At 47.0% G+C, this 12,969-nt stretch overlaps 1 protein-coding gene across 1 annotated transcript in view; it reads right to left on the reverse strand.

Annotated features, from left to right (window-relative positions):
* The window catches only part of MPP7 (MAGUK p55 scaffold protein 7), a 424,011-nt gene that overhangs the window by 78,041 nt on the left and 333,001 nt on the right, over positions 1-12,969 (reverse strand). The window contains exons 10-12 of the mRNA XM_077808266.1: positions 11,877-11,951; positions 11,055-11,251; positions 10,465-10,529 (exon numbers count right to left, since the gene is read on the reverse strand). Of these exons, the coding sequence (XP_077664392.1) occupies positions 10,465-10,529; positions 11,055-11,251; positions 11,877-11,951 (337 nt within the window). The remainder of the gene's footprint in view (positions 1-10,464; positions 10,530-11,054; positions 11,252-11,876; positions 11,952-12,969) is intronic.

The raw sequence follows: 12,969 nt of genomic DNA on the forward strand, positions 1-12,969 counted from the left end.
CTGAGACTGCCTCTGAGGGAGTCTTTTATAGTCCTGCTGCTTCTTAAGGGCGGCCTCGTACTTCGGAAGGGCGGCCTGGGCGGGAGTCTGCTGCGGCTTGAACTTAGGTTTTGCCGGAGCCAGGACATAGAGGCCCAGAGTCTGGAGGGTCGTGCGGGAGTCTTTCATGCTATGCAGCCTTGTATCTGTTTCCTCTGCAAACAGACCTTTCCCGTCAAATGGGAGATCCTGCATGGAAGACTGTGCCTCGCTGGACAGCCCAGGGATCAGGAGCCAAGACGCCCACCTCAAGGACACTGTGGAGGCCACTGATCGTGTGGACGTGTCCGCAGCATCCGAGGCTGCCTGCAGGGATGCCCTAGCGGCCTCTGCCCCTTCCTCCACTAGCGCCTTGAATTCCTTCCTATCGCGCTCCTGGAGGGAGTTCTCAAACTTGGGCAGGGAGCCCCACAGATTGAATTTATACCAGCCCAGGAGAGCCTGATGGTTTGCCACTCTTAACTGGAAGCTTGAAGATGAATAAACTTTCCTTCCGAAAGAGTCCAGTCTCTGAGAGTCTTTGTTCTTTGGGGTCGGGGCTGGCTGACCCTGCCATTCCCTGTGGTTGACAGACTCAACCACCAGGGAGTTGGGCGCCAGGTGGGTATAGAAGTACTCATGTGCCTTAGCTGGTAAAAATTACTTGCATTCCACCTTTTTAGAGGTGGGGGCCAACGAGGCCGGTGTTTGCCACAGGGCATTTGAAATCTTAGCCACGCCTTCATGGAGAGGCGAGGCCACTCTACTCAGTGCCGATGGGGACAACACATTAAACAGGGAGTCTGAGGGCTCCTCCATATCCTCTGCCTGGGGGTGGAGACTTGGTGCCACCCTCTCTAAGAGTTCTTGGTGGGCCCTGAAGTCCTCCTGCAGGACGGAGGGGGGAGGGACGGCAATCGCCTCCTCCAGGCAAGGCGAAGAGGCCGGTGTGGTGCTCTGCGTGTCGGCCGGCACCGTAGGGTCCACCACCTGGTCGGACTCCAGGCACGGTGCCAAGGACGCATGTCCAACCGCCTCCTTTCTCAGGGGTCTGGAGAGGAAGGCCGACGGTGGCTCCGAAGCTCCCACCAGGGGCTGCGCCAGAGGCCACGGTGCTCACTGGTACCATTGGGCCGGCCATGACGCTTGGTGCCACTGCACCTGCTGCAGCGTCAGCGGGGCCGGCTGTTTGGATTGGCTGGCCTGGCCCATCAAAGGATGGCTACGAATGGAGACTGGGCTGGCGTAAGATCTGCCGATGCTCTGGACCGGGAGAAGCGGTGGTGCCGGGATCTACGATGGCCACGGGACTGCGATCTCTATGTGGAGGACCAGTACCGGCAGTAACAGCTGCTCTGCGAACGTCCTCGCACGTCGAACTCCTTTAGCACTTAAGACGGAAGAATCTCATGCACCACTACAGACTAGGGACCGAATGGCTAGGCAGCAGTTCTGCAGAAAAGGACCTAGGGGTTACAGTGGACGAGAAGCTGGATATGAGTCAACAATATGCCCTTGTTGCCAAGAAGGCCAATGGCATTTTGGGATGTACAAGCAGGGGCATAGCGAGCAGATCGAGGGACGTGATCGTTCCCTCTATTCGACATTGGTGAGGCCTCATCTGGAGTACTGTGTCCAGTTTTGGGCCCCACACTACAAGAAGGATGTGGAAAAATTGGAAAGAGTCCAGCGAAGGTCAACAAAAATCATTAGGGGACTGGAACACATGACTTACGAGGAGAGGCTGAAAGAACTCGGATTGTTTAGTCTGCGGAAGAGAAGAATGAGGGGGGGATCTGATAGCTGCTTTCAACTACCTGAAAGGGGGTCCAAAGAGGATGGATCTAGACTGTTCTCAGTGGTAGCTGATGACAGAACAAGGAGTAATGGTCTCAAGTTGCAGTGGGGGAGGTTTAGATTGGATATTAGGAAGAACTTTTTCACTAGGAGGATGGTGAAACACTGGAATGCATTACCTAGGGAGGTGGTGGAATCTCCTTCCTTACATATTTTTAGGGTCAGGCTTGACAAAGCCCTGGTTGGAATGATTTAGTTGGAGATTGGTCCTGCTTTGAGCAGGGGGTTGGACTAGATGACCTCCTGAGGTCCCTTCCAACCCTGATATTCTATGATTCTATGACGGGTGGACCTGCAACAGCGAAACGCCGGCGATCGACGCCCAGGGCTGCGATGTCTTGGCGGAGACTTGGAGCGGGAGTCCCAGCAGGAACGGCGTCGACAACCATGCCGTGTTCAACTGTGGTACCCTCTCTGAGCCGAGGACCGATGGCGACGCCCGCTGCGGTCCCGCCGATATTTGCTCCTTGAGGACGAGTGGTGCCGCAAGTCCCAGCTGGACGGAACCCAGCCGGTCTGGTCGGCGTCGAGGGCGATCCACCTGGACCCTGCCCCGAGCGATCGCTGGGCGGTGATCGGTGTCGGGAACGATCCCTTGACCAAGACCGGTACCGGGCCGGAGGCGACTGCAGAGATCCCAGCAACAGCTTGCCTCTGGAGCGTGGAGCTGACATTGGCGGCATAATGTCCTGGGCTGCCTGGAGGACTTCAGGCATGGACAGCATCCGGACATCTGGAGAGGCCTGTTCTGAGGGGGCTGGGCTACTCCACTCAACATGAGTCGGAAGTCTGGGGCCCGCTGGGGATCAAGGACTGCCTGACATGGGCCTAGCCTCTGTCCCAGACTTCCCTCGGTGCCGCTGCAAAGACAGAGTCTTCCTGGCCCTCTTGGCATGCCCCGTGGACAGTGAGCAGTGCTGACTAGTCGATGGCACTGGAGGGTGGCCGCATACCGATGCTGTGGTGCTAGGTACTGATTTGGAGCGGCGTGCCAGGGTTGGGGTCAGCGCCGACTCCATCAGGATGGCCCAGAGCCTAATGTCCCTTTCTCTTTTGGTCCATGGCTTAAACGACTTGAACATCTTGCACCTTTCACTGATATGGGTTTCTCCCAAGCAGTGCAAACAGTCTGCTTGCGGGTCACTACTTGGCATAGAACACCTACAAGAGCCGCACGACTTAAACCCCTGGGCGCAGGGCATGCTTCGGCCTGGGCTCACTGACTAACTAAACAGCTAACTAACTACAGGTATACTAATGTTGAACAAACAAACAGTTCTGGGGACGAGCTACAGCAAAGCTGGAGCAGAGCAATTCAGATGCACCTTCACTGATGGCAAGAAGGAACTGAGGGTGGGGGAAGTGCGCAGCTCCCCTTATACCGTGCCAGGCAGGCACCACACTCCAGGGGTCACGGGGGTGCTCCCCCCCTACAGGTACTGCTGGGGAAAAACTTCCAGCACCGGTGCACGTAGCGAGCACGCACACCTATTGTGGAATACACATGACCAATCACTCGAAGAAGAACTGGAGGTTCTTCAAGATGTGTGGTGCCTATCTGTACCCCACTGTAGGTACACATGTGCTCCATCTGTCCGGAGCCAGAAAATGTTGAAAGCAGAATCTTTAGGTTCACACACATGCCCTTTTTCACGTTGTTCCTCCAACCGAGAAGATAAAGAGCAGAGGGGACCATCTGCCACTCCAGTTCCTTCTCTACAACAAACCAAAAGATGATCTGAAAGAGAGAGGAAGGAGTGGAATACAGATAAGGACTACACACCTCCAGTTACTATAAGGTAAGTAACTTTCTCCTCTTTGAGAGTTGGTCCCTATGCATATCCCACTGTGGATGGAGGTCCCTATGCATATCCCATTGTGCCTGAAAAGCAGTACTCAAGTAGGAGGAGGGTGCGAGGATGCAGATGGCAGAGCCAAATGAGGCGGATTATGTTTTATTGGGGCCATGGGCACAAGGAATATTTGGGCCCCTCAAACCCCAGGGGCACTGCAACCAGGGGGGAGGTCAGGGTGGCCATGCCCGCCCACTTTTTAACATGGGTGTAGCAACCTCAGACAGGCACGGAGCAGCAGTGGCAGCAGGGGGCTGTGGGCTTTTCCCGGTGGTGGGCTGAGATGGGCCTTAGCCCCCTGTCACCACAGGGTCCCACCCCCTGCTTCTCCTCTTCCCCCAGAGGCCCCACCCCATGGCCGGGCCAGAAGCCAGAGCCAGGCCATGGTAAGAGCTACCCGGGTTCCTTAGGCCACTGTGGGGAGACATGGACTCTCTGCCTATCCTACATGGCATGTGGAGGGGCAGGGACATGGGCCAGGGGCTGCTCTCGGGCACCCAGGGCCCAGGGCAGGTGGAGGATCCTAGATTCATAGATTCATAGATATTTAGGTCAGAAGGGACCATTATGATCATCTAGTCTGACCTCCTGCACAACGCAGGCCACAGAATTTCACCCACCACTCCTACAAAAAAAACCTCACACCTATATCTGTGCTATTGAAGTCCTCAAATTGTAGTTTAAAGACCTCAAGGAGCAGAGAATCCTCCAGCAAGTGACCCGTGCCCCATGCTACAGAGGAAGGCGAAAAACCTCCAGGGCCTCTTCCAATCTGCCCTGGAGGAAAATTCCTTCCCGACCCCAAATATGGCGATCAGCTAAACCCTGAGCATATGGGCAAGATTCATCAGCCAGATACTATAGAAAATTCTTTCCCAGGTAACTTGGATCTTACCCTATCTAAAACCCATCACAGGCCATTGGGCCTATTTACCATGAATATTTAATTACCAAAACCATGTTATCCCATCATACCATCTCCTCCATAAACTTATCGAGTTTAATCTTAAAGCAAGATAGATCTTTTGCCCCCACTACTTCCCTCGGAAGGCTATTCCAAAACTTCACTCCTCTGATGGTTAGAAACCTTCGTCTAATTTCTAATCTAAATTTCCTAGTGGCCAGTTTATATCCATTTGTTCTTGTGTCCACATTGGTACTGAGTTTAAATAATTCCTCTCCCTCTCTGGTATTTATCCCTCTGATATCCTGCGCATTACAATGGCGGTAGCTATCACTCTTGAAGCCATTTTAGCTGCATCTATCATTCATCAAAGAGTGGCCCTGGCAACCATCTTATCTTCTTTTATGAGAGCCTGGAAACAAGCTGTGCCCTACTGCAGAAGCTTGTCAGCAAAGTCTGCACATTTTGAATAGCTCAGGAAATCGTACTTAGCCATTAGTGGATGGTAATTGGCTATCCTGAACTGAAGAGTAGAGGAAGAGAAGACCTTCCTTTTCAATAGTTGAGGCGTTTGCCCTCCTTATCAGTTGGGGTAGTTTGAGGGTGCTGCTGCATAGATCTGTCTGTGGCAGCCTGGACCATGAAAAAGTTAAGGACAGGATGAGTGAACAGAAATTCTGCTCCTCTGCCTGGGACATAGTAAAGTTTCTCTGCCCTCTTAAGAGCAAGGGCACAGGAAACTGGGACATGCCAGGTGGTTCCAGGATGGATTCATTAACAAGGAGCACTATTCAATTGAAACAAGGGCACTGAAGGATGTCCAGGAGCTTATATTGAAGATCCTGAACTTTCTCAAAGGGAATCTGGAGATGACGATGGCAACCACAATGGTTCCAGCTGAACCACCAGATTTGGTGGGTACTCCTCCTCCTCATTTGGATCAGCTCCGGTTGCCCTCTCAGAGGGGAGGGATGGGACAACTCCTTAGCAGACTGGACTGACTCTTCAGGAGGCTACGAGTCCTACAGCCCCAGTATGGCCAAGAAGATGGATTGAATAGGGGTTGCAGAGGTCCCCATGGCATGGGGTGCCAAAGGCTGCAAGGCAGGTGATGAGGTAGAGGTTGGTCCCAAGCTGGTCCAGGCCTCCAGTCTGGGAAAGCATGTCTTGAAGAAGGAAATAATGGTTCACTCTCCTGAAGAAGAGAAAGCTGAGTCCGGATCCAATGGCAGTGTCACTGGAGGGAAGTCATAACCTGAAGATGGAAAGGCAGATGGATTCCTCCCAAAAGTCAGCTCTCATGATGGAGTCAGGACCTTTCTTGAAAGGGAGGGACCCAGTAGAGCAGGAGACAACAGTTCTGGGAGAGCAAAGATGCCCTCAGGAGGAGCATAGGTCTCGGCACTTAATGGAATATGAGGGGTCCTGTCTGCCAAACCAATAGAAATGCAGTAGACACAGTCTGTGTCACATCTCTGGAAGACAAAGTTGGTACCTTGAATAGCAGAGGCTCTCGATGATTGCTGTCAGTACTTACAAATCCTGGGGTTTGTGCTTCGGAGGTACCAAAGTCACCATTGCCGCTGAATTGATGCTGGCAGAGCCCTAGACTTGTGGGTTTTCTTGTCATGCCCCTGAGACTTAGTCTTGGGCTGAGCTTAAAGACTGGCTCAGTTTAGGCAGGGCTGAATCCAACTTCTGTGAAGTGGATTTAGTTGAGGATTTAGTCTCATACTTACAAGAACACTCCCTTCTCTCCTGTCAAGATCCCATGAGGTATCTGTTGGGGGTAGACTCCCTCACTCCGAAGTCAGATCTCGCAAAAGGAGATACACTCTTTGCTGAGTAAGGCTAATATGAGGGCAGGGGGAGAGAGAGTTATTCCCTGGACCGGAAATCATTGCGGCTTTATGGCACTGTTCATTAGGTGCTTCCTAAGACAAACTTCTTGCCCTTCCTGGGTACAATGAGGGAACAAATGGCAGATATTGCACCTTGCTGCAATGTGGGCTTCCCCAAGGCAGTAAAAGCAGCATTGATGGTTGTCACTGCTCGAGAAGGAGCACGGGCAGGAAAGCACAAATTTTGAAGCCCATAATTCTGGACACAGCCTAGTATCCAAAACAGAGTACAGGGTGGGAGGCACCCTCCAGGTCAGGGAGGCTAACTAACTATAAAACACAAAAAGTATCAGATAAACCTTTAAACTCAAATAACTTCTAAAACCATTTACAGATATATGCTATATATACAGATATATGCTCACAGATAAAGTAATAATGCTTGGGACCCTGTAGGTTCCAATCTGGACCATGCAGCAATGAGAAGGAACTGGAGAGGTGGTCAGTCCTCCCTGCCCTTTATCTCCTTGTCAGAGGCATGAGGTGAACAAGGGTGCATGTGTGGACCAGTGGACATCACTTTCAAAATACCCCAGCTCTGGGCATGTGGAGTGCATACACATCTACAGTGGAATATACTTAGGGACCAGGGTTTCATAGGCTGTGCCTTACTCAAAGTCTCCCTGGGAAAATTCTTAGACTAGAAGAAGAGGGAAAACATCTTTTACCCCTGAACCAGAAATGGAACTTTCCCCAAGTGTTAGGTTAGGTTCTGTTTGTCTAAGCTGTATTTAATGTTAGGTTTGTGGACATTACCCTATCTGTCTGAGTTTTCCTGGTGAATTAGGGATCTCTCTTCAAAAACCAATCCTTTAAGTGTTTCTCTATTTAGGGTGAGGAGTCCCTGGGGAACATGAGAGACACTAGAGCTGAGCCAGAAGGCTGAAGATCAGAGTCAGGGGAAGGTGTTTCTCAGACTGGTCCAAATAGTAATTTTCAATATCATGAACAGCAGGGTCAACTTGGCACAATCAAAGCTGTCCCATCTGATCTGAGTTGCCTCAGAACCCTATGAATCAGAACAAAAGGTGGATGACCTATATTAGAGCTTCTGCCCCCACTCCTAACCTACAACAAAAACAAATTGGCTCCCTCCTTTAGTAACAGATGCAAAACCTGGGATTTGTGATATTCTTGGTTGCTATGAACAGATCTGATGTTGATGTCCACCAGTATTTACTGGCTTTCAAGCACACTTCCTGGTGCAACTCCCATTCCCCTGCAAAAGGAATCTTAATGTTTGCTAGTCTGGAGACAGAGTGACTTGGCCACACAGGTAGCAACAAGGGATGTCAAATTGTGTGTTGCCAATTTCATCAGGATTGCAACTTCCTGAGCCCATCTCCTGCTCCAAGTGTCACCTGCCTTACTGATGTCTGTCACTGCCGCCATGCTATCCATTCAAATCTGCACTGCTTAATTTCCCTCCTACTTTTAGAATGATGAGGTGACTCCTGTGCTCACGTGTAGGAGAGAGTCACGTCTCAGTCTCATGGCTGTCCTTAGGAAGATGATAAAACAGTGCATAATCTTGGAAAGAGAGAATGGGGCACTGAACTTTTGCCAAGACCCCCAAATGTCCTCATGGAAGGGGAAGCAGATGGAAAGTTTTTCCTAAAATTTGAACTGAGGGGGCATTCTGGTCCTGAGCATTCTCCCTAGACAAATCCAGGACTTTAGTAACCTCTTCTGTGAAGGATATGAAGCCCTCTCCATGGCAAAAACTCATGCTTGCTCTTGTGGAAGAGGATGACTTTCATGTCAGAAAAGCACTCGCCCTCTTCCATATAAATCCTGAGAATGCTGGAGGTGGCAGCTAGTAATAGACAGCCCCTGGAGCACTTGATCTGAGGAAAAGGGGAACTGAAGGACAAATGTATGTGACATCCCACCAGCCTATGATCTCATGAAGGCATCACTACCTTCCAAGGACTTATTGCAGCATCCAAGGTGATGGCAGCTGCAGCCCACTTTGCCCAAACGAGACCTTCTAGGAAGGGAATTGAGGCTTACTGATTGACCCTGAGGTGCTGTAGCTTCAAGGAGATATGAGCAAAGAATGGGGGCGGGGAGCACTAACCTCATCTGGGCTCTACAAATGCAGAGCTAAAGAGGACAAGGAGGGATCAAGACAAGAATGGGAAATGATCACTAGACTGCAGCCTGCTCTAAGTCACAGCCTTGGCATTTCCCATTCAGCATGGTCTGCCTACCTGGTGTCTACATGGTAAGGGGATCTGCATCTCTTCATGTCTACCCTCTCTCTCATGAAAGCCTCCAGGCAGGAGACTGTCACAGAGAGAACCACACTGGAGCCACATTCATTATAGTGTTCAATGCACCTCTTGGAAAGCCCTATTGCCACCATAATCAAGTTCCACTTGTTTAAGGAGCCTCCTATTCAGCCACAAGGTTGTGAACAACTGGAGACAAGCAGCTACAAACTGAGAGCTAAAAAGTTAGCAACACTGGGGCAGAGCAACTTTAACAAGAACCTAGAAAAACAGTAGATCAGTTGCCAGCTGGGGCTGTTCCCCACAGAACGGGTTATTCTGTGGCAGCATATTAAAATTAGTACTAAGATTGGACTCAAAATTATGTCAATTTACAACTATAATTTAGGCCTTTGGGCTCCAAGACATGTTATTGGGGTATTTTTAGTCAATATCATTTTATAACTAACAAAGGTTACTAAAACACAAAAGTTATTTAAATAACAGTAAGTATCTAACCTAAAAGCCAGGGGGTGAGTTAAGGAAAATTCTAACCTCAACACTGAACAAATTCAACCTTTAGATGTATTTAACTTTGTTTTCTTAATGTGACACCATATATGATATACGCCATTGTCTGCTGTTATATCCCCCAACTTCTTTGATTTTGTTGTAGTTTTAACAGTAGACCCACTGAGCGTTGGAGTCTGAATATTTCTAGTTAAACTCAGAAAAAACATGTTTGCATTTAAGATTTAGAGTCTATTTTAGCTTGATTAGTTCTCATACTGTGCTCACTTTGTTATGAGCCTGTACAACTGAAAGAAATAACAGCTCAAGTGAAAAATATAAGAATACTTAAACAGATGTTGATGTAAATTCCAGCAGAGATAATATATTTATTTCTATGTATAGATTTACTTGGAGCTTATTTTTCTTCATATTGTATAACTACTGTATTTAAAAATCAAGACTATTAAAATGATTTAAAAAAAAAAAAGAAGGTAAGAAATGCTTGCAACTAAGGATTCCCAAAATCTTTTCCAGCATGACCCCATTTTAATCAAGGATCCAGGCATGGTGACCTCACATGCAAGGCCATGCTGTGCAGAGCAAAATGGTGTCCTCCGCAATTAGGAATTGCTGCGATCCCATCTGCTGATGACGCAATCCCATTTGGTGTCATGACCCACAGTTTGGGAACACTGGCTTATACTGAAGCCTGGAAAGAATCTATGTCCCCTTATTTGTAAAAGATATATATGTGCCATTTGTGGGTGGGATGGGAGGGGAGGAAGCAATATTTACAGACCTAAGGGTATCTGGCCTTTTATCTCGCTTGATATTGATTCCACCATGGTGATGATGAAGTGCTACAGAATGGGGACCACAGTATTTACATGCACAAAAATACAAACTTTTCTTGGACTTCAACAAGCAAAACACGCACTGACTTTTAAAGGCATTACATATTCAAAGTCTAAGGGTTGGGCCCTGAATATATTAATAAGTCAGCAAGTTGAGAGCAATTGTAGTTTGAACTGTAGGAACGAATCATAATTAATTCAGTATTTAATATATATGCTTTTCTTTTTGAAATAATGTGATTCAGGAACTACTGTACCCTGGAGTAGCACATCCTCTTGACTGGGCTGAAACAAATGTTCTAAGGTTAGAAATCAAAGAGCATGATTTCTGTTCCAGGTTAACAGACTTACATGATTTTCTGTTGGAAATTTTCAGTGGCTGCATATGTATTTCTGGTCTTTTCAATGCAAATCTCCTAAAAAATTGGAGGGGGTAAAGGGAGAGAGAGAAAAAGACACAAACTCCTCAGTTTTCAGTGTGAGTTTGGGATTAACAAAAACTCAGATTCATGAAACTATTGTAAAATATCCTGAAAGATTTTTTTTTAAATTAACCCAAAACAATACAATCTATTCAAGTGCTATTAAATCCCAGTGTCTTAAATTTTTGTAAGCTCTCCAAAAACTGCTGCAGTTCTTTTTCCTGAATAGTGGCTACAGATACTGAAGTGCTATTTTCCATATGGCTTTTCTTCCAAACTGGATCAGCACTATCCTGTCAGTCGGTCATTATTCATTCCAGCCAGACAAGGAAGGAAATCCAAACTATTTGGACAAGGATATTCCAAGTTCAGTTGTTTTACCACAATGCAAGGTTTCAGAGTTGATCATAACCTTGCAATCCACAAGCACTTGTATGACAACCATGCTGACCTAAAGGCTTTGCAAAGAAATGCATTAGTATACAAAGAAAAATGAAACTATGTACCACAGTAGCTCACCTCTCCTGGAAATGTTTTGAAGGAATCAAGCCTGCTCTGGGATTGGAATCGCCTTCATGTCTAGCCTGCCACCAGGTTGCATCATCTTGGCTCATGATCTGAAGGATATCTCCTTTTCTGAAAGAAAGCCCAGCTTCTTTGCAAGGAATTGCTTTATCCTCAGTAGGATCATAATCAAATAGGGTTTTGATAAATATCTGGAAGGAAGAGTGTTTTATTTAAGACAATCCATAGGTTTATCCCATTTTTCATTTGCATTTACTGCAAAGAACTCTAACCTAAATTATGCAATGTCATAAAAATTTATTGAGGTAAAATGTTTATGTGGAAGTCTACATTAGGAAGGCTGTAGTCTGTGTAACTTGAAGTGTCCAGTGAACATAAAGATTAAAACGGCCACTCCCAGGGGAAAATGAGACCTGGGATTTCACTGGTGGACTTCATGACTGTAAGGAGAAGTGGAGATGCACAATTTTCATGGACTGAGGTACTCCCTTGGGAACTTTCTCCTGCTCCACTCACATGTAGTAGGTAGAGAGGATTCAGAAGTGAGCTGACTTCTAGAGGTGGGCCTAGTCAAGTCTACCCAAAGTCATTCATTATATGGTGTGAGTGCTCTAACCCTGCACTGGATCCAGTTAAATGGTATGTGAAGGAGGGCTGTATAGCATCCCTCCCCATTGATGACTTAGTAAAGTTGCATCCTGCTGCTTAAATCTAGCCCTGTGTCTGTCTTTCCTATGCCCACATCCTAATAAAATGTTTATATGCAGTGTAAGAGTTACTGCAATTGTCATATGAAACATCTTAAGTAGGGCTTACCTTGCCTTCTATTGTGGGTGTTTCCTCTTTGATACTTGGTATAATTTTAAACGTAATTGCTCCTTGAGACTGAGACTGATTAATATTTTGAACAGAAAACAAATTGAGAATTACTTTCTCAAAATTTTAAACAATACAGTGAGTCTAAAGCAAACAAGAGGGACACCAAATTAATGCAGAGATAGTCAAAATGCAGCCCATATATGACCCATGGAGTTCTATAATGCCACAACATGCAGCTGTGAACTGTGAAGATCACAGGTTCTGGTTTGCAATGCTTCATTTTGATCTGTGTACCACTGCTCACAATAAAGATGAAAGCTGAGAAGCTGGGATCAGCAGTTTCAGAGGCTGCCATTCCATATTAAAGATGAGGGCAAAGGCAATTTTTCATTTTTATGTACATCGGGTACAGCCCCAAGTCTCCTGGCAAAGTTTGGAATACTCCAACTAACATTATACCATTCAAAAAATTACAGAAACATTCAACCAGGTTTGTGCCACAACTGTAGCATAAAACTGTTTTTCTTGGAACTTATTCTTTTGGAAAGTTAAGAAGACCAGAACAAGGAAAACGTTTTTGAACAGACTGTGTTCTAGAGAGAAAAAAAATGTAAGTCTTCAGACAAGTTAACCATTATCAGCCACCTCATCCACCCCTCTTTCCCTATGCCCTATTTAAAGTGTGAGAGTCTGGCTGAATTTTACTTATAAACCACAATATAGTCCCACTGCCTGCCTGACATTTTGCTATTGACGGAAGTGCTACTTAGTTGTAGACTCTGCTACTATTGCATGCAGACTATTCCATAAAAACTAGCACAATGCAACAAAGACAGCTAACGATTCAAGCAAAATGGAAACAGGCCTGCTCACTACTAAGTGAGACATACTTCTGCCTGCAAGCCTGTAATCCAAAAGTTTACTGTTTGACAAAACAGCAGCCAAGTTCTTATTTCACCAGCATCAGGATTGGAAACAGTAATACGGTTACCATTGAAAAGGGCTCTAACTAGCTTCTGATGTTTATATTGTATTTCAGTAAGGTAAATGGGGGAAACTGTTCACTCCTTTGCTATTGCGTTTCTGGAGA

This window comes from Eretmochelys imbricata, chromosome 2, assembly GCF_965152235.1.
Source record: "Eretmochelys imbricata isolate rEreImb1 chromosome 2, rEreImb1.hap1, whole genome shotgun sequence".
Classification (NCBI taxonomy): Eukaryota; Metazoa; Chordata; order Testudines; family Cheloniidae; genus Eretmochelys; species Eretmochelys imbricata.